General features: G+C 43.8%; 1 protein-coding gene across 2 annotated transcripts in view; it reads right to left on the bottom strand.

Annotated features, from left to right (window-relative positions):
* Positions 1-2123: 2123 nt before the first annotated feature.
* Positions 2124-27680, bottom strand: part of LOC141074255 (oocyte zinc finger protein XlCOF8.4-like) — a 50839-nt gene continuing 25282 nt past the window's right edge. The window contains exons 2-5 of one of the 2 annotated variants that reach the window (XM_073561872.1): positions 21584-21729; positions 21292-21480; positions 3808-3931; positions 2124-3492 (exon numbers count right to left, since the gene is read on the bottom strand). In XM_073561872.1, coding sequence (XP_073417973.1) covers positions 2513-3492; positions 3808-3931; positions 21292-21480; positions 21584-21661 — 1371 coding nt within the window. In that variant the 5' untranslated portion in view covers positions 21662-21729 and the 3' untranslated portion in view covers positions 2124-2512. Of the gene's footprint in view, positions 3493-3807; positions 3932-11247; positions 11380-21291; positions 21481-21583; positions 21730-27680 lie in introns of those variants that run through there. The other variant, XM_073561873.1, reaches the window with a different exon arrangement.

The raw sequence follows: 27680 nt of genomic DNA, 5'->3' as shown, positions 1-27680 counted from the left end.
TCACCGTTTGCCATGACACCCACTGGTGAACTGCATTGCTCTGAAGCCAAGGGGATGAAAGAAGGAGCCCCCCTCACTCACAATCAGCTAAATGGCACAGTCGCTACTGCGCATGGCATTTAGAGGGATAAACAGCCAGTAATGGTGCTCTGGGCCGTGCTGTTGCTACAAGAGATAGGCTTTCAGTTAAGCCAAATTCCAGCAGTGATCAGCTGGGCACAGCTCCTGTGCCACATGACCCCCCAGGACACAACAATACACCCATTAATGCAACTGGGAAGGTGTTAATCTATCCAAGATCCTAAAGTATAGTAAATGAGGTCTGATTACCCACAATGTGATTCCCACGTTGCCAAAACGTGGGGCTCTGCTACCCACAACAAGACATAATGAGCATTCCAAGAATGAGCTGGAGAAAAATGACTTCCTACATATTAACTAAATGTAGTTTGCAGAGAGTGAGGTTATCCCACATTAAGAAGTAGTCTTGTAATGTGTAGTAAAACTGTAAAAACTGGCTGGAACAAGTGCAAATGAGGCATATAAAAATCAGAGGCTTTTCCTTACATGCTCCAGATCTGCAGCAAAGGTTTTACCACACCTTTTGAAATGGCAGCAATATTTCCCAGTCTATGGTTTGACAGCTGCATTCATCACTGCCTTTGCCTTTTTTCACATTTTCTAGCAGATTTTTTTTTTCCCACTTTTTAGAAGTCCATTATATGTGCTGACCTTTTTGTTTTTCCACTTAATGGACAGAGTCTAGCGATTCCAGATCTTTGCATCCAATTCATATACAAATAGTTGCAAAGTTTGCCACAATTCCATTCCTGTCTGCCCATGCCATATTTTTTAGCTCAAAGGTTGGCACAATTATTGCACCAAACGCTACAAAAATTGTTCAAGACAAGAAGAAAGCTCATTTTTCACTTTGTGCCAAATTTACGCATCGCATGGGCCACTTTAATCTGGTGCCAAAACAGCAACTAATACCACATGATAAAAAAGGAAAGGGACTTAAAAACAAACAAACCAGTACTTGGTCAGTATCTGTAAGCCAAACAAGGAGAGGAACAACCAGAGGAAAAGCATAATAGAAACACGTCACCACTTCTGGATTTATCACCACTCCAGGTTTTGGCTTACACATACTGGAGGTAAAAATAGTGATACTGAATGTGGCCTAACCCTGGGATTCAGCCTTTTTCGGCAACATTTTAGTGTTCAGACATCATGAATACTTTATGAAATATGATTTAAACTGGATAATGGAGAAAAGCAGTGCAAAGTGGGGGGGAAACATTCTCAACAGAAAAAAATATAATTGTGACACATTTGTTATGCATATACATGTTAAAGAATGTGATAAAATATTGGGACATTGCATTATCTCAATTTATGGGTGAGGGCAGGGATGTGAGGTCTTTAACGCTTTAGAGAAGTTAAAGCAATTACCTGATCTTGCCTTACAAGTCTGAAGTCACTACAATACTGCAGCCTTGTGACACCGAAATGTGCACGGTGAGGATTCCCCGATGTGGGGAGGGGGTGTGACCTTAGTAAGTATGTGATATGTATATTCTCAACCACATTCTGACTAGCCAGTTTCTGATCTCGCTCAATACACTTGCACTGAGAGAGGCACCCCCCTCTAGTTGGAATGTGGCCAGGAGTATGCATATCGCGTCCTTGGTCACATGACCACCGTTCCCAGCAGACACTGTACAATCCTTACAGCGCGCACAATGTGAGGATTCACAGGTCTGCAGTCACACAAAGTGACTGCATATTTGTAGCTCAAGACAGGACAACCCCTTTAAACATTATGTAGCTTACCTGCTATGCAGGATGTTTAAGGACCTCTATATTGTCTTAGGCTGCAGCTTATAATCTCGTCTTCTCCCTCCAGGTCAACGATGATCAGTTCGGTGACATCATACCTGGCTGTGGTGGGCGCAAGTCCAGCAATATAATGGAATTCTCTAAAAAGTCACAGCTAAGGTACGCAGCATAGACTTCGGTAAAACGAAAACGCCAACCTTAGTCTCCTAAGACATGCATCTGCCATATTTATGGTGAGAAAGTTGTGCTCTGACACACATTAGCAAATTGAGTTTAGTAACTTTGGGTACAATAATAACATTTAATAACATTCTGTAGGTCATTAATAACATACAAGAGCATATAAATATGCACTGCAAATGGGACAGAGGTTGTCATAAATGTAATACCCATTACTGGAATATAACGCATGGGGATTTTAACAACAGTTAACAAAAAATACTGATGAACCTGGAATAAAAACATAACTTGCATGACCATGCATTTTGGGTGGAGCAGCCCTGGATATTGCTTGTAGTAAATGCTTGGAGACATCTCATGGGTTAAATCCATGTATTCACATAACAAAAACCACACTTTGTGGAGAAATACGGTTTCCCTCCGTGTGAGTTTTCTGAGGTTTTAGAAGGTTCGAGTTGGTGAGGAAACATGTTGAACACTCAGGGCAAGACTACAACTTCTCTATCGTGTGAGTCTTTTGGTGACTGAGCAAGTTGGAATGACGCCTGAAACACTTGCCACACTCCAAACAGCAGTGCGGCTTTTCTCCAGTGTGTATTTTATTGTGATCAATAAGATTTGACACTCTTGAAAACCGTCTTCCACACTGCAAGCAAGCGTACGGCTTTTCTCCTGTGTGAATTCGTTCATGTTTAACAAGTTCAGACTTACTGATAAAACACTTCCCACACTGACAGCAGGAGAAGGGCTTCTGTCCTGTGTGAATTCGCTGATGGCTTAGAAGATTAGAATTCAACTTAAAGCTTTTTCCACATTCAAGACAAGAATACGGTCGCTCTTCCATGTGAATCTTCTGATGCCGAAGGAGGTGAGACTTGTATGGAAAATTCTTCCCACATTCAACACATATGAAACACATGGGATCTTTCTTTTTAAACTTGCTGTCACTTTTGGTATAAATCCATGAAGGATGATCCACAATATTTTCTTCATCACCCGAAACAGGTTCATCTTTAATATGTGAAAACGAACCTTTACGAACACTAAGTATAGGTGTATACATGTCAGTGTACTTTTGGAGATCTGAACACATTTCCAAGCTGGCAAGATTTTCTGCTGCATCCAAAATAGACTCTTCCTTGGCATGCAAATATTTGTTAGGGGATTGCTCGGTGCGCACGTTGAGGGCAGTATGTGAAGCATTGCCTCCACCACATAAGACAGATTCCTCCTTAACATGAGAAGGTGAGTAATGTGTGGATTGTGCAGATTTATACGTTTTAGCCTTGGTGATCGATGGTTCTTTACATACAGCTGGTGTGTCCATAGGGTTTTGTGGACTGTCAACAATATCTGGGACATCTGATGCGCATTTTCCACTTCCTATGGTAATATCATTGTCAACCATATCATCCTGAGAAGAAACAGGAGAATGAGACCCCTCCGATATTTCTGCATCATCAGTGAAATCTGTTAGGAAATGAATACATCATGTTAAGAGGTTAGAATCACTGCCATGCTTTAGTAAGGAGTAAAAGGCTTCTTGCTTGTCAATATATCAATATAACATTTACAAGATGAAGGCGTGATGCAGCTCCATACAAGCACAGACTGGAAATTGATCTAGTTATAGTCATCCTATAGAATGTGAATAGAATCCCAATTCTGAGAAGTAGTTTGAGTTCCTAATTAATTCTCTTTTTTTTTTGCTCATAAAAGTCACAAATATGAACACTCTAAAGATCATTCTGCATACTAGAGCTAGTTTTAGAAATCCTCTCTTACCAGGTGATGTGCAGCTTTGGCGAGTTTCCAACTTGATATCCATGTTAGGATTCTTGCAGCTTTCTAAATAATCCCACTCCTCCATTGAAGAATCATCATCTTTATCTTGAAAATTGTCAGGGACCTGAAAAGGACAAAGATACATAGAGGTGTTGTGTGAATGATTACTAACTGTATAATGTTTTTCATCCATAAATTTAGTTTTATGTTCTCCGTACTATAGTCCTCATTGTTTTGCCACTAATGAATCATGCAGAATAATAACATGCTTAGTGTTGCAATAAATAGGTTGTTGGGCATCTCTAATATAACCGGCTAAGCGTCACTCTGTCTGAAGTCTTTATAGACTGCGCAAGAGCGACGCGCCTGCGCAGTCTGGCTCCAGACAGAATGAGGCATCCAGCGCTGAGGAGTGTGTATGGCATCGGAGATGGCAGTAAGCATACACACTGCATACCGCTATGTCCGGCGCCATACTTACATACTTACCTGACCTGGAGGAGCGTTGCCGCAGCGCTTCTCTTCAGCCGGAGACCGGGGCAGGAGTGCGGCCGGAATCACGCCTGCGCATAGCGCGATCCGACAGCACTTTACTGAAGACACATTTGCAGTGTGTCTTCAGCAATATGGCGCCGGACAGCGCTATGGGCATGCGCGTACTCCGGCGCCAGACTCCTCCCCCGGCCTCCAGCAGAACGTGACAGGCAGCGCTGGAGCACAGGGAAGAAGGGTGAGTATAAATGGGTTGGTGTGTGTGTGTGTGTAGTTTAATAGAGGTGAGGGGGACCATGCATACCACGAAAGGAGGGTGATGGGACCACGTATACCACGAAAATGGGGTGAGGGGACCATGCACACCACGAAAGGGGGGGTGAGGGGACCATGCATACCACGAAAAGGGGGGGCAAGGGGACCATGCATACCAGGACTGGGGGGTGAGGGTGTGAGGGGTCTATGCATACCAGGATGAGGAATAGGGTGCCATGCTTACCAGGATTGGGGGGGGGGGGTGTAAGGGTACAATGCATACCAGGATAGGGATGAGGGGTGCCATGCACACCAGGATAGGTGGGGGGCAGCAACATACCAGGATGGGAGACCATATACCAATAAAAATGCCCGCCACCCGGGCGTAGAACGGGTTCATAGCTAGTATAATATAGCTGGGAGTTCGATACCCTCACCCATCAGTTATTAGCATAGACAACGAACAGATGTAAAAAAATTAAGATTACAGATCTGTTCAAGCTGTAGCAGCCACTGTAGATCATTCAGACCAGATATATCAGTGATAGACATACACAGTAAACTAATTAGATACCTAGTTTAACCCGACTGCAGAGCACCAATGGGTTTCCATGGCAACCTGGGGCTGCCATCTTAGTACTTCTGTCAACTTGCTGAACGTCATAGATGGCTACCAAACATCCTGTGAAACGCTTAGGAGTTGCAACCATTTTTCTACAATGCCTCCTCATTTCAGAGGCCGAAAAGTAGTTTTAAAAATTAACTTTACCATAAATAAAATGTTCATTTTTTATATATTGTAGACAATCATTTAGCAATGACTGCCTGATGTCTGGAAGCTACGGCCATCATCAAACTCTGGCTTTACTTCGTTGTGAAGTGTTGCCAATCCTATACTGCAGCTGACTTGAGTTGCTGCTTGCTTGTCTGCTTTGTCACATCATCAATAAACACTATAGTGACCCAGAGCCATTGGAAGCCATGCATGCCCATGCTTTTACACTGTCACCACCATGTTTTACAGAAGATGTTGTGTGCTTTGGATCTGAGCCATTCCAAGCCTACTTTCTTCTTTCCATCACTCTGGTACAGGTTGATCTTCGTTTCATCTGTTCCAAAAATGATTTTCTAGAACTGGGCTGGCATCTTTAGATGTTTTTTGGCAAAGTCTAATCTGATTGTTCGATTTTTAAGGCTGATTAATGGTTTGCCTTTTTAGTGAATCCTCTAATTTTTTTCTCCTGAAGTCTTCTCTTTATCATACACTTATATAGCGAAACACCCATTTCCTGGAGAGTGTTCTTCACTTTGGTGGAGGAAAACTGTTGTCTTCAGGGCAGTTCCATGCGGAGAAGGAATATTTTCAAATATTTTGGAAATGGTTAATTTTTTGTAAGTTGGTACTTCATTACACAAGGCATAAGGTGGCAACACTGTTTCTTTCAAATTCCATATATTTCCAAGATGGCAGAGGGTTGAATGTGAACACCTACTGTTCTTACTGGAATCATACAGTAACAGGCTATATTGGTAAGTGGATTACTATTAACTAGCAACATGCATAACTTAATTTCAGTAAATATAAAAGAAGTACTGTTAGGAAACCAAAATACTATATCTTTGGTTCTGTAAGATTATTGTTTACCAGAAATTTTGCACATATCCATTGTAGACATTTTCTCAGTAACGTAAGTTACCAAAAAGATAAAGTTTTTGTAGGATTGAGAACTAAGCATAAATTAAGTTGTAACTTGTAGAGTTCTTATATTGCATAATGTATTAACTATTCACTAAGCTTCATGTTGCTGCTAAAAGTTTCAGTTTCTGCAGGAAGCAAACTTATTGTAACGTAAGTTACCATCAGCTTTGTAACGTAAGTTACTTTAGCTTTTCAATGTAAGTTACCTGCCTTTCAATTTCTGGACAACACTTACAGTCAGCGTTTTGAAATAATTAAATCCTATCATAATTTTGATGTTCATTTTACTTTATATTAAGAGGTCATCCTTTGTAGTTTTAGAGTCACAATGCCATTAACAGTTTGAATCTTTTCAGCTGGCTTTAAGTCACCAGTGCCATACAAATCAGCTAACTCCTTAGGCAAAGCAACTGCAAAAGTAAGGAAGTTACTTCCTACCAGCACACCAAGAAATGTGTAGTAAAAAAAAAAAACTATTTGGATCATTGTGTGGACCTATTGAAAGTACAAGTTCTTCATCCAAGAGAGTAGGACCAACAGCATTGAAGCCCAGTACTGCAGATACAATCACATTATTATACGAAAGAGATGATATAAGTAGAGCTTCCCCAGGTGTAAAAGATGTTGTGACAGTGCGCTCCTCCAAGAAAAAAAAAAAGTGCAGAAACGGCATCTGTACCTATCACTGTTGGAAACATATGCAGTTTTTGTTGAAGAACATCCTGATATTGAAAATGGCAAATGCAAATTTTGTGTTCTTCGTCCACAACATGTGCTGCTAAGTAGTAAGATTCCACACAATGTGTGTCTGTGCAAATGCCATGAGAATTTTAAGCTTGCTATTGAGTCCCTCTGTAAAATATGCAACACGTTTCCACCTTATGGCCAAAAATTTATTGACTTTTCTTTGCAAAATATCAAATGAGAATTGTTGGTTTTCAAAGTGTGAAAGATGTAAAGGAAACCTTATGTTTAAATTATCTTCAGAGTGAAGATGTCCATGATATTCCTGCTGGCAATGCAAAGCCTGTTGAAGGAATTTCAAAATTTCATGCCATAGGGTATTTTGCAGGCAAATTTATTGGCTTTAGAAGCACTAAAACCATGGTCTATTACATTGCTAATAACTGCACGTACCCTGATATTGAATACAAAGTTGATGACTGAGTTGAAGTAATGTATGATGGCAGAAAGTATTGTGGAGTGGTTACTGAGGTTGCACGCAATGAGATGAAAGTGAAAACCATGGAACTCTATGGCAAGAATAAAAATACCTGGAAATGGTCATCAAAAGATGATGAAATTTATTATGATGTCTGTCAAATTTTAAGAAAGGTTGATCCTCCCTTGAAAATGGGTTCTAGGGACATTTGGGAATTTTATGATTAGCCAGGAAGTTAGATGAGCAGTGAGCACAAATTTCCATCCTTGTTGAAGTTCTTCATTAGCCGTTATTCTAACGCATCGGGTATTCTAGAATATATATGCAGTTTATTTCAGAAAATTTAATAATAATGCACCCCCCAATCCTGGTATGCATGGTCCCCTCACCCCCCAATCCTGGTATGCATGGTAACCCCCCTTTGCTGGTATGCATGGTCCTCTCACACCCCAATCCTGGTATGCATGGTCCCCTGACCCCCCAATCCTGGAATGCATGGTCCCCTGACAACCCCCCCCCCCCAATCCTGGAATGCATGGTCCCCTGACCCCCCCCCCCCCCCCCCAATCCTAGAATGCATGGTCCCCTCACCCCCCAATCCCGGTATGCATGGTCCCCTCACCCCCCAATCCCGGTATGCATGGTCCCCTCACCCCCCAATCCCGGTATGCATGGTCCCCTCACCCCCCAATCCCGGTATGCATGGTCCCCTCACCCCCCAATCCCGGTATGCATGGTCCCCTCACCCCCCCAATCCCGGTATGCATGGTCCCCTCACCCCCCCTTCCCTGGTATGCATGGTCCCCTCACCCCCCCTTCCCTGGTATGCATGGTCCCCTCACCCCCCAATCCTGGTATGTATGGTTCCCTCACCCCCCAATCCTGGTATGCATGGTCCCCTCACCCCCCAATCCCGGTATGCATGGTCCCCTCACCCCCCAATCCTGGTATGCATGGTCCCCTCACCCCCCCCTTCCCTGGTATGCATGGTCCCCTCACCCCCCCTTCCCTGGTATGCATGGTCCCCTCACCCCCCAATCCTGGTATGTATGGTTCCCTCACCCCCCAATCCTGGTATGCATGGTCCCCTCACCCCCCTTTCCGTGTGGCCGCGACCAATCAGCGTCACGGCCCTCTGTCCGCGACCAATCAGCGTCACGGCCCTCTGTCCGCGACCAATCAGCGTCAGAGGGCCCCTGCCAGGTCGTAACCAATCAGCGACAGGCGCAGCTGTTTGTAACGGTAAGCTGCGCCTGCCGCTGATTGGTCGCGGCCGGCGCAGGCCTTAATCTGTAAAAAAGAATTAAAAAGTTTTATTCTCACCTTCCGACGGCCTCCTGTCTTCTCTCCACGTGCCCGGCCTCGCGTTCCCAGTAATGCTTTGCGGCTTAGACCGCTGATGACATCACTCTCGCGAGAGCGAGAAAGAAGACCGACGTCACTCTCACGAGAGCGAGAAAGAAGACCGACGTCATCAGCGGTCTAAGCCGCAAAGTATTACTGGGAACGCGAGGCCGGGCGCGTGGAAAGAAGACACGAGGCCGTCGGAAGGCGAGAATAAAATTTTTTTTTTTTAATTTTAATTCTTTTTTACAGATTAAGGCCTGCGCCGGCCGCGACCAATCAGCGGCAGGCGCAGCTTACCGTTACAAACAGCTGCGCCTGTCGCTGATTGGTTACGGCCTGGCAGGGGCCTGGCGGCAGCGACCAATCAGCAGCCCGCGATTTCGGTTACAGACAGACACGATTATATATATATATATATTATATATTTTAGATTTTAGTCTACATATGTAGTTCACACCAATGAATTCACATGCAGCCTATGTTTTGTCTAAATGAAGTCAGTTTTGCCTTCTCAAATATGAACACTGACAAAGTTGAACACATTCTTTTTTTGCAACATAAGTTACTATATTGTGTTGTAACAAAGTTACCTACATTTCTTGTAATAAAAACTGTAGCATGTAACTTGAGAGGTTAAAATAAATTTGATAAAGTTGCTTGTACTATGGTGTTTTAGTACAATAAAAATAGTGCTTCTCACTGTTTACCAGAACAGAAAATTTGGCAGTCTCAAGATATGGACAATTGCCTTTCCTTTTTGTGTAACGTAAGTTACCAAGTAATAACACTATTTTGTATTTAATTTGTATTGTTGAAAAAATCAAACTGTGTTGAAATCTATTGAGAATAGTTTAATGTACAAAATACATTCACTCATTTTTGTGCCTGCCCTCTGTAGCCATTATTAACTCAGTTTTTGGCTTGTGAATGTAACGTACGTTACCATGGAACTGCCCTTCAGTGGACATCCAGGCCTTTTTGAGTTCCCAAGCTCAGCATTGTGCCCCTTTTTTGCAGATTACACCAAACTATTCATTTTGCCACTCCTAATATTTCTGGTCTCTCTCTGATGAATATCTTTTTTTTTTTTTCAGTTTAATCATGGTCTCTTTCTCTTACATTGAGCGCTACTTTGACTGCATGTTGTGGGTTCACAGCATCAGCTTCCAAATGCAGATGCCACACACTGGAATCAGTTCAAGACCTTTTACCTGCTTAAATGAAGATGGATTGATGAGTGAACAGCCTACGCAGGCTATTAAAGAGATTTTGAAATAAAATGTCCAATTACGTTTGGTCTCTTTAAAAAGAGGTAGCTACATATTAAAAAAAAGTTGTAATTCCTAAACCCTTACTCTAATTAGAAAGTAAATACCCTCAAATTAAAGATAAGAGTCTGCACTGTAATAAGCCCATATTGATTATATAATTGTATCTTGAATGTGTTTTGGTAAACCGCTACAATGCCAAAACTTGTATCACTGTATCACACCTCATATTTTTGTGAGGTGAGCTGAATCATTAATGCCATTTTAGGGTAGATAAGACTATTTGCTTACCCTTTTGTGGTGTGCAATATACAGCTGCTTCTCACAAAAATAGAAAATCATCAAAAGCTAATTTATTTCAGTTCTTCAATACAAAAAGTGAAACTCTTATATGGAGCCATTACAAGCAAAGTGATCTATTTCAAGTATTTATTTCTGCTAATGTTGATGATTATGGCTTACAGCCAATGAAAACCCAAAAGTCAGTATCTCAGTACATTTGAATACTTTATAACACCAGCTTGAAAAAATGATTTTAAAATCCCGCCGCTCCATTCTCCCCGGCGCCATTCCCCCCCACCACGTCGGTCCGTCTTACCCGGTCTTCACATTGCCGGTGAAAGCTGCAGCCGGGAATGAGCGGGTCATGTGACAGGCAGGCTGAAGTGACGTGCACAGAGCCTGTCACATGACCCGCTCCTTCCCTGCTGCAGCTTTCACCGGCAATGTGAAGACCGGGTGAGACGGACCAGCGTGGTGGGGGGAAGGAGCAGCAGGGAGGGGGGGGAAATGGCACAGCGGGGAGGATTTGTTACTGTGTGTGGAGGGCTTCTTTATGTGGACGGGGAGGGCCTGTAGCTATGGAGGGTGGGGTTGTTGCTACAGATGGCATGTTTTTAGTAGAGTAGGAGGAAACGACCAGTTCTCATTTCAATGCCACAACACCCCCCCCCCCCCTTGGACGTTCTGTTCAGAATATCTAGAAAACCGTGCAAACTGGTGACAAAGTAAATTACTTATTGTCATAATTCTGCAGCTCAGATATGCACTGAGATTATGTGAAAAGCCCGGAAAACCCCTATAAAGGGAATCTGTCACCCATTTTTTGGCCTTTCACCTGCCGGCATAGACATCGGGGGCTTATCTGCAGCATTCTGTAATGCTGTAGATAAGCCTCCGATGTAACCTGAAAGATAAGAAAAAGCCGGATTACTTACCGGTAATGCTCTTTTAATGAGTCCACGACAGCACCCACTTGGAGAGAGGGATCCGCCCATAGGAACAGGAAACCTACAGAGATAAAAGAGGGCGGTCCGCCTCTCCCCCTCAGTTGGATTTCAGAGTACCAGGAGGACCGCCAATTATTAGGCCATTATATTATCCAATATTCTAAATTTATTAACTTTACAACTAAGAAGGTGTATATACATTATGTTAACTTCTAGGGAGGGTTAGTGAACGGGTGCTGTCATGGACATATTAAAAGAGCATTACCGGTAAGTAATCCGGCTTTTTACTCTTCGCCACGACAGCACCCACTTGGAGAGACTTTCAGAGACCTTCACCTGGGAGGGACCACCGTGCTGAGGACCGCTCTACCAAAGGCTAGTTCAGATGAGCATGATAAATCAAGCCTATAGTGATTATAAAAGGTAGAGGGTGTAGACCAGGTTGCCGCCTTACATATAGACTCGATTGCGACATCTCCCCTCTCTGCCCAAGAGGAAGCCATAGCTCTGGCGGAATGTGCTCTGATACCCTCCGGAGGATTTTCATTGCTCTCGGAGTATGCCAGCCCAATCGCGTCTCTGATCCACCGAGACAAAGTACCCCTTGTGACTTCATATCCCTTCTTTTGGCCCTGGAAGGAAACAAATAGAGCCCTACTCTTCCTCCAGCTGCTAGACCTCTCGATGTATTGTAATACAGCTCTTCTAACATCTAGTGTATGGAACTTTTCTTCCTCTGGAGTAGAAGGGTTTCTAAAAAATGAAGGGAGGTGAATCTCTTGTGATCTATGAAACTTCCCTGCTACTTTTGGTAGGTACGAGGGATCTGGTTTTAATATTAGCCGAAACTGGAATGTCAACAGAAAAGGGGGTTCTATTGAAAGTGCTTGTATGTCGCTAACTCTTCTGGCTGCGGTTAGTGCAACTAACAGTACTGTTTTGAAGGATTGGTGTTTAAGGGATATTGAATCTAAAGGTTCAAAAGGAGGACGTGTTAGAGCCTCCAGAACCAGGTTTAAGTCCCAAGGAGGAACTCTAGGTATGTGCACCGGCTCGCTCCGCTCACAGACCGAGATGAATCTGCCTATCCATCTATTGCCTGCCACGTTATAACTATAGAGGGCCCCTAGAGCCGACACCTGGACCTTTAGTGTGGTAACAGATAGCCCTAATTCTTTTCCTTTCTGTAGGAACTCTAGGATTGCTGTAATCGGAATTTCTCCAGAATCAGGGCCTGTGTGGGACTCTAGGAATTTTCTCCATAATCTGGTGTAAATTTTTGTCGTTGCCACTTTTCGACTTTGTAGGAGTGTATTGACTAATCCCTCCGAGAATCCTCTTGATCTCAACATTTCCCTTTCAAGTTCCAGGCCGTCAAGTGGAGATTGTCCACTTGAGGATGGAAGAATGGCCCCTGTGAGAGGAGCTTGGGGGTTGAAGGAAGCACCCACGGGTCTGTCACAGACATTGCTTGCAGGCACGAAAACCATGGCCTCCTGGGCCAGAATGGCGCTATTAAGATTACTCGTGCTTCGTCTGCTCTGATTTTCCTGATCACCTGCGGTAGTAGTATGATTGGTGGAAAAGCATATGCCAGTTTGAATTGCAACGGGGCCTGGAGGGCATCCAGAATTTCCGGATTGTCAGTCATATTTAGAGAGGCGAACCTTCGCACCTGCCTGTTTTCTCTGGTGGCGAAGAGATCTATTTGGGGAAAACCCCATAGTGACACGATGCGTGTGAATATCCCCCGACTTAGACACCACTCTCCTTGCCGCAGTGTATGGCGGCTTAGAAAATCTGCCTCCAAATTGTCTCTTCCCCTTATGTGGAGGGCCGAGAGAGACAAAAAATGTTTTTCGGCTAGGGATAAAATCCTTCTTGCGGAAGACATTAAGGTGACTGATCGAGTTCCGCCTTGTCTGTTCAGATATGTGACTACTGTGGTGTTGTCCGAAAGGATTCTCACATTTTCCCCTTGTAACTGTGGAAGAAAATGATATAATGCATGATAGACTGCTTTTAGTTCTTTTAAATTTGACGAATCCTTATCTTCGCCTATACCTCATAGGCCTTGGGCAAAAATATTCCCTATATGGGCTCCCCATCCTGTGGGGCTAGCGTCCGTGATAATTATATGGGAGGGTGTTATAACCCAAGGTACTCCTCCCGCTAGGTTATCGTCCCTTAGCCACCATGCGAGGGAGGTTAGGACCTCCTGGGATAGTGTGATTTTCTTTGTCAGATTCCCCCGGTCACGGGACTCCTCTAAGAGAATTTGGTGTTGTAGCTCCCTCGTGTGGAACTGGGCCCACCAAACTGCCGGGATGCAGGCAGTAAGGGTGTCATGATCCCAATGCAGGTTTTTGAGCTGCACACCGGGGGTTAATGTCTGGAGCTCTGTGCAGGTTTTGACCTGCACACTTGGGGTTAATGATTGTGGCCTCTTTCTGGTTCTGGGAGAGCTTCATAAACCTCTGGGTAGCTTCAATCCCTGCCAGTTATACTTTTGCCTTTGGTCTAGTGTGCTGACCCCCGTGTGCCTGTTTATTGCTATAGCTTGTTTATATGGTTCTGACCCGATTCTGTTTCCCGTTGTGAGTTTGCCTGTTGATTTTGTACTGCGTTATTATCTGTGTATGACCCATTGCCTGTGACCTGATTACTCTCTGCTCGCCCCTCTTGTACCTTTGCAGCTATCTGTGTATGACTCATTGCCTGTGACCTGACTACTCTCTGCTCGCCCCTCTTGTACCTTTGCAGCTATCTCTGTGTGTGACTCATTGGCTACGTCCTGACTATTCTCCCTGTCTATGCCCCTTAGTAACTTTGTCTCACAGTTACTCTGCTAGGAATTGTCTTGCAGCTCCTAGCTCTGTGGAGTTTAGGCCACGCCCCTAGCAGTCACATGCTTCAGGCCCTGCAGCTCTGAAGTACGCATCTATTCGGTTGCTGCCCGCTCCACAGGTAGCTTTGAGCACTGTTCGCTTTACTCAGGACACGCACACTGGCTCAGTGAGCAAGTTCAGTGCGGTGTCTTTGACATTGGGATCCCAGGAGGGACATTGCTTCCCTTAAAGATGTGTGTGTCCGATCTATTGCTATCCTAACCTTTTTAATTGCTGAAATTTTTACCTGTGACAGCAGACATTTTTGGTATATGGAGTCTAGCTCGAGACCCAGGAAGGACTGAACAGACTGCGGCTCGATTCTGGACTTCTTGAAGTTTATTATCCACCCTAGGGCCTGTAGGGACAAGATTGTATCAGCAACTCGCTCATTACATTGCCCATTTGAATTCCCTACTATCAAAAAATCATCCATATAGAGTATTATTAGTGTGTCCTTCTGGCGTAAAAAAGCCATCACTTCCAGCATCACCTTTGTAAATACTCGTGGTGCGATGGAAATGCCAAATGGCATGGCTGTGAACTGGAGATGCTGTATCTTGCCATCGAGGAGGACCGCCACTCTGAGGTATCTCTGATATCTGCAATGGAATATGATAAGCATCCTTCAGATCCAAGCCTGCCGTCATACAATTGGGGAAGAGGAGCTTAATCGTGGATCTTATGGATTCCATTTTAAATTTATGATTTATTATAAATGAATTTAATTTCTTCAAGTTGATTATCGTCCGGAATGATCCGTCTGGTTTAGATATCAGAAAGAGAGGGGAGTAAAATCCTCTCCCTTCCTGCCCTTTAGGCACATGGACCAAAACTTTTTTGTCCAGTAGGTTCCAAATCTCAGCCTCCAGGGCCTGCTGTTGGATTGATGAGATGAAGGATGTTATGATTAATGAATTACGGGGTACATGATGGAATTCTATCTTTAACCCTTCTTTAATAATGCTCAGGACCCAAGGGCTAGCCATAATTTTCTCCCATTCTCGAAAAAAATATTTTAGTCTCCCTCCTACTGGAGGGACTGGCTCCTCAGTTCCTGTCCCTGCGGAAGGAGGATCCCCTAAACATGGCACCTTTGCCCTTTCCTTCCTTTGTGGCCCAGCGGTTTTGATTTTCTGCTGGTCTTCCCCGGCCAAATGGTCTTCTCCTAAACAACCTCCTATAAAATGGGAGTGGAGGGTAAGGGAATCCTTTCTTCCTTTCTTTTGCCTTCGTAAGGATTTCACCTAAGGCTTTCCCAAATAAGAACTCACCCTCGCAAGGAATGTTACACAGCTTTGCTTTGGACTGGGTGTCACCTCTCCAGCTTTTAAACCAAAGGCTACGTCTGGCGTTATTAGCCAACCCTGCTGTTCTGGCTGCCATGCGTAAGGAATCGGCAGAAGCATCCGCTATATATGCTGCTGCACCCCGGATTAGTGGTATGGCGGCTCGTAGCTTGTCTCTGGAGATCTTCTGGTCTATTTGCTGGTCTAGTTGATCGATCCAGACCAGCATAGAACGAGCTGTGCATGTACTAGCTATTGCCGGTTTAAACGTGCCGGTAGCTGCGTCCCATACCCTCTTCAATGAGGCGTCAGCTTTGCTGTCAAGAGGGTCTTTTAGAACCCCTGTGTCCTCCACTGGTAAGATCGTTTGCTTTGAGGCGGAGGCCACTGCCGCGTCCACCTTCGGGACCTTAATCCACGTCGACAACTCTTCGTCGCTAAAGGGGTACCTTCTCTTTGAGGTTGAGGGAAGATACCCTCTCTGGTCCTGTCTCTCCCATTCCTTCTTAACCAGAGCTTTTATTGCTGGGATAACCGGAAAAACTCTCCTCTTTCTGTCTGTCAGACCCGCAAACATAATTTCTTGAGTCGTTTGCGGCTCCTTTGTGTCTGTGCATCCCATTGTATTCCTCACGGATTTAACTAAATTGTCCATATGATCTAAAGGAAAACAGCAACGGCCCTCCATATCTGAGGAGGATGCTGATGTGGATGCATTGGAACTATCTGAGGCTACTTCGCCCTCATCGGTGTCTACGGCCCCTGCTGGCTTAGTAGTTTCGATATTAGTAGGCCTGCTAGACTGGTTTAAGGCCTGTAGTTCTTCCCTAATTATGGCCCTTATATCTGCGGCTGATGTTGATGCCTGTTTTGCTGTTTCGTTAATGCATCTTTTGCATAGCCTTTTTGTGTAAGAGTCCGGTAGCGGACGTGTACACAGGGCACATTATTTTTTGATTTTTCCTTCCCCTTAGTCTGAGATAGAGACATCATGACGGAGGGGAGAGGGAGAGAGAGAGAGACATTTTATCAGCTTGATAGGCAGAGCGTCGTCCACTCACCCAGAGAAGCTGTAGGTACCGGCTCAGGAGGCTGAGAAGGAGGCTTGTTGGCGTGGCTTCTGTGGCTACGATCTGAGGAACCTCGTCTTGCGTGGCCCTTGGCTGCTGCTGCATCGCCTGCCTGGGGATGCGTGTCCTGCCTTGGTGAAGACATGATTGCACGCCGTATCCCTTTGCCCCAGGCCTTTTGTAAGCCCCTTCACACCTGGTACCTCCCCCTCCAGGTGCGCCTATTTGCGGCTCATTAGTATGCGCTTCAGCGCTGACTCTAGCCGCCCACGCTCTGCAGGTTAAATCGGTTTTTTTCTCTTCCCCCTCTGGAGGGGGCGGGGAGCGCCTCTACGCTTGCAGTGCCGCCCAGCCGCGCGTGCGCTGTGAGCCGAGGAACCTCCGGTAACCCGAAGTTCCTCCTTACCACTTCCTGCCGCGCTGCCTGTGCGTCCTCCTGGACGCTGAAGCCCTTAGGAACGCCGTTTCTCCGGTTCCTGTGCCCCCACATGGACCGAAATAGATCCTCCCGCCGGTGTCATGTCACTATCAGAAAAACACCCGGTCGGCGCCACCCGGTACCGGTGTTTCTGCTCCATCCGTCCATACCAGCCGAGGAGGGAGCCGGATTCCAGCACTCCCCCCGTCGCTGCCTCTGGACCGGAACCCCTGCCGTTCTCGCAGGCACTGCACAGGCGGTTACTTGGCCCAGGTAAGACTGTAGCGTATCCTGCGGTTCCCCTTAGGAACAGGAAACCAACTGAGGGGGAGAGGCGGACCGCCCTCTTATCTCTGTAGGTTTCCTGTTCCTATGGGCGGATCCCTCTCTCCAAGTGGGTGCTGTCGTGGCGAAGAGTAAAAACTAGTTAGTTAATTATACTCATGGAGGTGGGCGGCCCGATGGGTGTCATCGTCCTGTCCGGCACCTCCCTTCTTCATGCGATGACGTCCTCTTCTCCCGTCCTGTAATGGCTCCAGCGCAGGCGCACTGCTCTGCCCTGTTGAGGGCAGAGCAGAGTCCTGCAGTGCGCAGGCGTCGGGAGAGGTCTGGCGCCTGCGCACTGCAGAATTCTGCTCTGCCCTCAAGAGGGCAGAGCAATGCGCCTGCGCCGGAGCCATTTCAGGACGGGAGAAGAGGACGTCATCGCATGAAGAAGGGAGGCGTCGGACCGGACCGCAACACCCATCGGACTGGACCGCCCACCTCGGTGAGTATAATATAACGTGTTTTTTTTCTCTTTCAGGTTACATCGGAGGCTTATCTACAGCATTACAGAATGCTGTAGATAATCCCCCGATGTCTATGCCGGCAGGTGAAAGGCCAAAAAAAGGGTGACAGATTCCCTTTAATGTCAGGCGAGTTTGCTGGCCAATCAAGCACAGTGATACTGTTGTTTGTAATCCAGGTATTAGTGATGAACGAGTACACTTCGTTGCTCGGGTTTTCCCGAGCATGTTCGGGTGGTCTCCGAGTATTTTGGCGTACTTGGAGATTTAGTTTTCGTCACCAAAGCTGCATGATTTGCGACTGCTAGACAGCTTGAATACATCTGTAGAATTCCTGTTTGTTAGGGAATTCCCACCTGTCTACAAGTCGCAAATCATACAGCTGTGATGACGAAAACAATCTCCGAGCACGCCAAAATACTCAGAGATCACCCGAGCAACGATGCTACTTGCCCATCACTACCAGGTATTGTTACTTTTGGCAGGGTGGACAGGTGCCAAGTCCAGCTGGAGAATTAAATTTCCATCTCCAAAAAGCTTGTCGGCAGAGGGAAGCATGAAGTGCTCTAAAATTTCCTGGTAGATGGCTGTGCTGATTTTAGTCTTGATAAAACACAGTGGACCTACACCAGCAGATGACATGGTTCCCCAAACCATCACCGATTGTGGAAACTTCACACTAGACCTCCAGCAGCTTGGATATTTTGTGTCTCTCCACTCTTCCTCCAGACTCTGGGACTTCGATTTTCAAATGAAATGCAAAATTTACTTTCATATGAAAATACCTTGGACCTCTGAGCAACAGTCCAGTTGTTTTTCTCCTTGGCCCAAGTAAGACTCTTCTGGTGTCATCTATTGGTCATGAGTGGTTTGATACAAGGAGTGTGACACTTGTAAAGGTATTGGCAAAATGTTGCAATAAAACTTAACTTTTAATTAGACAATTATAAATAGCAGAAAATTCATTTAAAAGCCACACAGCCACATTAGTGCAGCACCACACCGGAAAAAAAAACACAAACACGATCTATCAATCGTGGTCAATAGTTAGCATATAGTTCTTGTCAATAGTAAATAAACCAAGATTACCAAATATTGTATTATAAGAGACTGTAAGGTCATGTAGTGATGATGCAGATTCTTTGAATGAAGGGGTTACGCTACTACCAACGTGTTTCCTCTCATGTAGATTCATCAGGGGAGTAAGAACCAGCATCATGGGGCCATTTTCACCCCAAGAAAAATGTCACCCGCTGACATAGTGTCATACCACAAAGTTAAGTTCTATTTCCCCCTTTTGCTAATACATTGTCCTGAAATCAGTGGATTATATATACGCGTTGCTTTTTTTGTTTTAATGTGACACTTAGCCCATGTCCTGGATACGTCTGTGTGTGGTGGCTCTTGAAGCAATGACTCCAGCAGCAGTACACTCCTTGTGAATCTCCCCCATATTTTTGAATGGCAATTTCTTAATCCTTTTAAGGCTGCGGTTATCCCGGTTGCTTGTGCACCTTTTTCTACCACACTTTTTCCTTCCACTAATATGCTTGGATACAGCACTCTGTGAACAGACATTTTCTTTAGCAATGACCTTCTGTGGTTTACCCTCCTTGTGGAGTGTGTCAATGACGGCCTTCTGGACATCTGTCAAGTCAGCAGTCTTCCCCATGATTGTGGAGCTACTGAAACAGACTAAGGGACCTTTTTAAACGCTTAGGAAGCCTTTGCAGATGTTTTTTGTTATTCTAATTTACTGAGATAACGACTTTTGGGTTTTCATTGGTTGTAATCCATAATCATCAACATTAACAGAAATAAACACTTCAAATAGGTCACTCTGTTTGTAATGATTTTATATGAGTTTTACTTTTTGTATTGAAGAACTGAAATAAATTAACTTTGTGATGATATTCTAATTTTGTGAGAAACACTTGAATATCACCCACAAAAGGGTAAGCAAATAGTCCTATCTACCCCAAAATGGCATTAATGATTCAGCACACCTCACAAAAATAAGCCCTCCTATACTGTACCGCCATAAGGAAAGAAAAACAAAAAAAACAAACCACGCTATATAAGTTGGATATTCGCACATCCCTGATGAATCCCACAGGTTATTTATACTGTACAAAAAAAAATTATTTTGTCACCATTTTCATCAAACTTGGATTTTATTTTACCAGCTTTCAGTAGATTGTAGTTTTGAATTTCACCATTCATTTTAATATAGAACTTTTTAAGCGAAAATACTGGGGTTTTTTTTCACGAGAAAAACCCCCCAAAACACAGTTTAATATTATAATGGACTATGCAATTTGGCATTTTCTAGTTACCGTATATACTCGTGTATAAGCCGACCCCCCTAATTTTGCCACAAAAAAACTGGGAAAACTTATTGACTCGCGTATAAGTCTAGGGTGGAAAATGCAGCGGCTACTGGTAAATTTCAAAAATTAAGAATAGATACCAATAAAAGTAAAATTGAGACATCAGTAGGTTAAATGTTTTTAAATATCCATATTGAATCAGGAGCACCATATTAGTGCTCCATACAGTTCATGATGGGCCCCATAAGATGCTCCATATAAAATACACCCCATATAATGCGGCACAAAGGTTAATAATGCCCCATATAGTGCTCAATAAAGGTTATGGCGCCATAAGATGCTCCATAGATTATTGCCCCCATATGCTGCCCCATAGATTGCCCTCATATGCCACCCCATAGAATATGCCCTTATATGCTGCCCCATAGACTATGCCCCCATATGCTGCTCCATAGAATATGCCCTCATAAGATGCTCCATATATCATGCACCCATATGCTGCTGCTAAAAAAAAAAGGCCATGCTCACCTCTCCTGCTCAGGACCCAGCACCTGAGATATTCACCTGTCCGGGGTCCATCGCTGCTCACAGCTGCCTGCGCGTCCTCTGCCAGTGATTGGTCAGCCAGCAGAGGGCGCGGCGCACACTAATCACGTCACCGCACCACCTGCTGGCTAAACATCACGGACACAGGATGCAGCAGACAGCGGTGAGCAGCGATGGACCCCGGCCCGGACAGGTGAATATCGCTATACTTACCCCCTCCTGGCGCGGTCTCTGCAGCCCCACTACTCCACGGTCTCCCTTCCTACCTTCAGCGGTCAAGTGATACCGCTCATTACTCATGAATATGCGCATATTCATAAGTTTAATGGAGCGGTACCACGTGACCGCTGAAGGCAGGAAGGGAGACCGTGGAGAAGCGGGGGGGGGGGCAGCTGCAGAGACCAAGCCAGGGGGGGTAAGTATGATCTGTGACACCCCCACTCCCCCTCCCAGGTGTATGACTCGTGTGTAAGCCGAGAGGGGGACTTTCAGCCAAAAGAAATGGGCTGAAAATCTCATCTTATACACGAGTATATACAGTAATGGTTTTTTTTCTAGTTATTTATTTATTTTTTTTCCACCATTTGGGCTTGTTTTGTTAATTTCAATCTGGAAGAATAAAAATGGGGTTTTAATTTCTAAACTGATAGCAGAGTCAAAACATACCTGCAACTAATAGGAAAAAACAAATTGTCACGCTCACCCCTCTGCTCAGCAGCTCAATTATTTTGTTGGCGAGTTCCAGAATCTTCTGATCATTGCTGCTCTCATGCATCGATAAGTGAGACTGGGGCTCCGAGATTAGATGCTGGGTCCTGCTCCAACCTCCTGACACATTGCTGTGAATGCTAGATGTCACATGCTTCCTGGACTTCTTTGTTGGGCCATAATACTAAACAAAAGAAGAAATCACTTTAAATATTCAACTTATCTGTGATCCAGGGTTAAGAAAGGAGAATCTACAATGTCAAATGATCCATCTCCTTGTATCTCACCTCTCCAGTTAGCAGGTATATGATTTCCAAGGTAAATTTTAATATGCTTTCAGTCACGTGACTTCTGTCCTTGTCCATCTCCACTTAGGTTCACAGACCGGAATAATGGAGTGTATTGTCAAGTTTTGCCAGATTTCAGATGAAATCTATTTAAAAAAACACAAACATATATTTGTTGAACTCAATGCTAACAAAATAAAAAAATGAAAGGATAAAATTAAAAAAAGATATCTTATTTCCCCAAACCTGTTCTGCCCTCACGCTTTGACCATCATGTCCCTCAGCGATCTTTGGACATTGTCCAACTTTACCGTGACAGCAATGCACTCACGTGGCAAACAATGTCATGAGATCACGATGGAGACAGTGCTTAGAGGAGAAGCAGCGTTGGTCTTCGATGGAAGGATGCAGTGTTTATAATGGACATCAACGTTATTAAAAAAAGGGGGGATGCCCACTTGTAGACAATCCCTTAAATACTACAAATACAAGACGGTAGGTTACTGTGCAAGTTTTAGGTATATGTGGAAAAGATACTGCAATGTAAGAGTGCATGAAAAATACAAGTGATAATAGTTTATTTTTGTCAATTAACAAAATGTAAAGCTTCTTTTGCCGACCACTGCATCCACAATCTTCAATGTTGTCAATTATTTGCCTGTATTTTATCATCATTGAAAACCCCAGACAATTATTCAGCAATACCATCAGGAAAAATCGATGCTTGCCACCAAATTGTTTCTGCAGCAGGACAATAATCCCGAACAGTGGCATACATAGAAATCTCAGGGCCTGATAGCAAAAGATACATAGAAGGAGCCCACGTAACCTTCAGGATTTAAAGAGTGTGTGTGTGTGTGTGTGTGTGTGTGTGTGTGTGTGTAAAAGGCAAAAAATCTTTTGTAAATAGTATTAAATTACAGAAATCGTGTTAAATACTTTTACTAGGTCATTTCTCATTATTACACATATCCACAGTTTAAGTAATTTATGAATATATACAGCTCTGGCAAAAATTAAGAGACCACTGCACAGTTTTATAAAAATCAGCTTCTCTACATGTCTGACAGCCATTCCATTCCAGTGTCCGTTGAATTCCAACCAGAATATAACTCATTCTACTTAATGTGCTTCTGATTAGGTGATCACCTGAACCAAATCTTATTTAATCAAGGAAAGTATAAAAAACCCTGCTGTGGTGTTCACAATCCTCTTGCAATAGGCCAAGCTGGATGGCAAAACAAGTGCTAGTAATATCCCAAAAGTAATAGGAATGAAAAAATTTATTTTCAACTCCTTTGGCATGGTTAAAAGTTAAGTCTTGAGTGAGGAAAAGAAGGGCTCAGTTCTGGCTTTACTAGCAGAGGGATACAGTAAGCATCATCTTGCCTCCATACTTAAAATTTCTAAGACAACAGTCCATTACAACAAGGTCGAACAGCAGACATTGGGGACAACAAAGTTACAAGCTGGCAGAGGGCGAGAATGACTGTCCACTGACCGTCATCTTATTAGAACATCCCTCAGCAACCACAGGATGACATCAAGTGACCTACAAAAGGAATGGAAAGTGGCAGCTGGGGTGAAGTGCACGGCAAGAACAGTTTGTAACAGGCTCCTAGAAGCAGGGCTCAAGTCATGTAAACATAGAAAAAAGCCTTTCATCAATGAGAAGCAAAGGAGAGCCAGGCTGAAGTTTACCAAAGACCATAAGGGTTGGGCCATAGAGGACTGGATTAAGGTAATCTTCTCTGACGAGTCTAATTTTCAGCTTTGCCTAACACTTGGTCATCTAATGGTTAGACGAAGACCTGGAGAGGCGTACAAGCCATAGTGTCTTGCACCCACTGTGAAATTTGGTGGAGGATAGGTGCTGATCTGGGGATGCTTCAGCAAGGCTGGAATTTGGCAGGTTAATCTTTGCGAAGGACGTATGAATCAAGCCACATACAAGGTTATCCTAGAAAAACAGTTGAGTCCTTCTGCTCAGGCAATGTTCCCCAACTCTGAGAAGTGGTTTTTCCTAGCAGGACAGTGCGCCATGCCACACAGCTAGGTCAATCAATGTGTGGATGAAGGACCACCACATCAAATCCCTGTCATGGCCAGCCCAATCTCCAGACCTGAACCCCATTGAAAACCTCTGGAATGTAATCAAGAGGAAGGTGGATAGTCACAAGCCATCACACAAAGAACGGCTTAAATTTTTGTACCAGGAGTGGCATAAGGACATCCAAAAGCAGTGTGAAAGGCTGGTGGAAAGCATGCCAAGATGCATGAAAGCTGAGATTAAAAATCATGGTTATTCCACAAAATATTGATTTCTGAACTCTTCCCGAGTTAAAACATTAGTATTGTTGTTTTTAAATGATTATGAATTTGTTTTCTTAGCATTATTTGAGGTCTGCAAGCACTGCATTTTTTTTTGTTATTTTGACCATTTCTAATTTTCTGAAAATAAATACAAAATTTAGTGCTTGGAAATTCGAAGACATGTTGTCAGTAGTTTATAGAATAAATTCAATTTACATGTTACTCAATATACAGAGAGAACACAGACAAAATGAAAATTTTGCAGTTGTCTCTTAATTTTGCCAGAGCTGTATATAGACACATACATATACATACACACACACAGATGTGCTCAAAAAAGTTTGCATAACACGGCAGAATTTTTGCTTTCTTGGCCTTTTTCCAGAGAATATGAATAACACCAAAACTTTTTCTCTACTCATGGTTACTGGTTGGGTGAAGCCATTTAACGTCAAATTACTGTGTTTTTTCTTTTTAACCTCTTTACACCCCCCCAGGTTAACCCCTTCGCGACCGAGCATGTTTTCACCTTTCTGACCCGGCCAATTTTTTTTTTGATCAAATAGATTTTTATTAATTAGAATTCAAAATACAGAATATACAGTAAATCTTCCACAAACAATAGATTTACAAATTGAACATCCCTGTTCCCCCCCCCCATGTAGACAGCTTATATAACTCTTTTCTCCATAAGATTTCTCTTACCTGTAATTTACCATTAGTCATCCTTTTTACCCATATTGTCAATCAAACCATACAAAACAGAAATGTTCCTATGTCCGGGTATTAATGGTCTATCCACAACACTAGCATTGTAAAATATAGCACACTCCCATGAGTTAACTGTACCGTATTGTAACCAGGGATTCCACAACCTCTCATAGGTTTTAGAATTGCCTCTTTTAGCATATATCCTTTCCTCCAGCTGGATGATGCAAGACACCTGTTTCACAAACTCTCTCCCAGAAGGTGGTTCTTTCCTGATCCAGTTCCTCGCAATCAGCTTCTTTGCTACATATAGTAGTCTGGCTATAGCAAGCTTTGCACTATTAACTATTTCAATTTCCTCCACATATCCCAGTATGCAGACCAGTGGGTTTTTGGGTATGACCCGGCCAATTTTTACAATTTTGACCACTGTCCCTTTATGAGGTAATAACTCTGGAACGCTTCAACGTATCCCACTGATTCTGAGAATGTTTTCTCATGACATATTGTACTTTATGATAGCAGTAAAATTTCTTTGATATGACTGGTGTTTATTTTGTGAGAAAAAAAACAGAAATTTAGCAAAAATTTCACAATTTTCCAAATTTTAATTTTTAGGCCCTTAAATCAGTGTCATACCACACAAAGTAGTTAATAAATAATTCCCACATGTCTACTATACATCAGCACACTTTTGGAACCAATTTTTTTTTTGTTAGGAAGTTATAAGGGTTAAAAGTTGACCAGCGATTTCTCAAATTTTATGTTTTTTTTTTTTTTGGGACCACATCATATTTGATGTCACTTTGATGGGTCTTTATGAAAGAAAATACCAAAAAGTGACACCATTCTAAAAACTGCACCACTCAAAGTGCTCAAGACCACACTCAAGAAGTTTATTAACCCTTCAGGTGCTTCACAGGAATTTTTGTAATGTTTAACAAAAAAAAAAAGAAAACTTTTTTCACAAAAAAAAATTACCTCAGATCCAATTTTTTTTTTTTTATTTTCCCAAGGGTAACAGGAGAAATTGGACCCCAAAAGTTGCTGTGCAATTTGTCCCGAGTATGCTGATACCTCATGTGGGGGTAAACCACTGTTTGGGCGCATGGCAGAGCTCAGAAGGGAAGGAGCGCCAGATTTTACCATTATGGTTTGCAGGAGCCAAAACAGCAGAACCCCCCATAAGTGACCCCATTTTAAGAACTACACTTCTCAATGAATTCATCTAGGGGAGAAATGATCATATTGACATTAAGGGTGCGTTACAGAATTTTATACCATTGGGCAGCCATGCAGAGAGACTTGGGAGGAACGGAGAGCTACTTTCGAATTCAAGTGAATGGGTCTTTGCATATGTGTGTTTCTACGGACCGGGTGGCTGTGGGCAAAACACACGGACATGTCCGTTTTTTACTGTCAGCAAGAGTCACAAAACATCCAGCACACACACAACACACATCGATGTCATCCATGTGACACGCATCGGCGCTGGGGAAAAAGCGTTACAGTAAGCGTTGTTCCCCGCCACCGGGTGCTGAACACGTCTCTAGTCACTCCCCTGCTTGTGCCGATCGCCGGCAAAGCAGGTGAGAATGACGAGAGTGTTCAGCACCCGACGCCGGGAAACAGCGCTTACTTTAAGGCCGGGGGTCACACTGGCGAGGAATACGGCCGAGTGAGAGGCGCTAAAAGCACGCATTAGACACGGACCAATGATTCTCTATGGGGTCCCTCGCACCAGGCGTATATTTCTCATCCGTATTCTACGCTCCGTGCCAATCGCAGCATTTTTTAGTACGCCAATGCAAGTCTATACGTGCGCAGAAAAAATACAGCTTACACACGGACCACACATGTGACTTGCAAGAAATACGCACCAGGTGTCTTTTAGCAAAGCCGGCAATTCAGTGCGCTATACAGTAAACTCACACTGACAGTTTTAATAAAGAAACGAATGAATAGATAGATATAGATATAGATATATACATACACACACACACACACACACACATATATATATATACATACACAAACACACACACACATACATATACACACACATTCTATGTGTCTATATCTATTCTTTGGTTTCTGTTATAAACCCTGTCATAGGGCTCCATTATATGTCCATTTTGCAAGCCTGTGAGAAAATCTCGCCATAAGGATGCTTACATGCGCAAAATACGCGACCACACCTTGATTACGGATGACCTACGGAGCACTGTTTAGGGGCCATTCATCCATATTACGCATGTAAAATACTGACCGTATTTTGCGTCGGTTACTGTGACCCCGGCCTAACGCTTCTTCCCTGACGCTCGTCCTCGTTGTACTGATGCGGCACACGCATGCCGCAAGTATTACACACACACGGACACTGACCTCTCCAGTACCGGAAATATCAGGACGTGTGAAAGAGGTCTTTTAGCGGGATTTTCTGTTTAGCTGCGTTCACACACTAAAAGACGCTTTTTATTGCAAAAAATTGTTATTGCATCACCACATGTTGAGAGCTAAAATTTTTCCATATTTTGGCCCACAGACTCATGTGAGGTCTTGTTTTTTGCGAGACGAGTTGACATTTTTATTGGTACCATTTTCAGGCACATGACATTTTTTGATCGCTTTTTATTCCGATTTTTGGGAGGCAGAATGAACAAAAACCCATCAACTAATGAATCTCTATGGGGGAAGGGGGCATTTTTGATTGTTTGAGCAACAAGAGGACAAGATGACGTTTTCAGTGGTACCATGTTTATTTATATTCGTCTTTTTGATCGCGTTATTCCACTTTTTGTTCAGCGGTATAATGATGAAGCATTGTTTTATGCCTTTTGTATGGTGTTCACTAAAGGGGTTAGGTCGGGTCTGTCACGCCGTCTCTGCATGCTCACCCGGCCATCGCTCCCACGCCGCAGCCCCTCGCCGCCTGACAGCCAGCTCTGACAGGCGCGCGGCCGACAGCGTCTTTGCATGCAATGCGCATGCGCCATAGGCCGCGCCTCCCTTTTGGTTCTTGTGCTCTGGCTATGCCCTGACCTGGAAGCACCCCTTGACCAATGGCAGACCAGAC

Source organism: Dendrobates tinctorius, unplaced genomic scaffold (genome assembly GCF_039654945.1).
Source record: "Dendrobates tinctorius isolate UK_male_01 unplaced genomic scaffold, ASM3965494v1 ptg000331l, whole genome shotgun sequence".
NCBI classification, from domain to species: Eukaryota; Metazoa; Chordata; class Amphibia; order Anura; family Dendrobatidae; genus Dendrobates; species Dendrobates tinctorius.
This window is presented reverse-complemented; position numbering and strand designations above follow the sequence as displayed.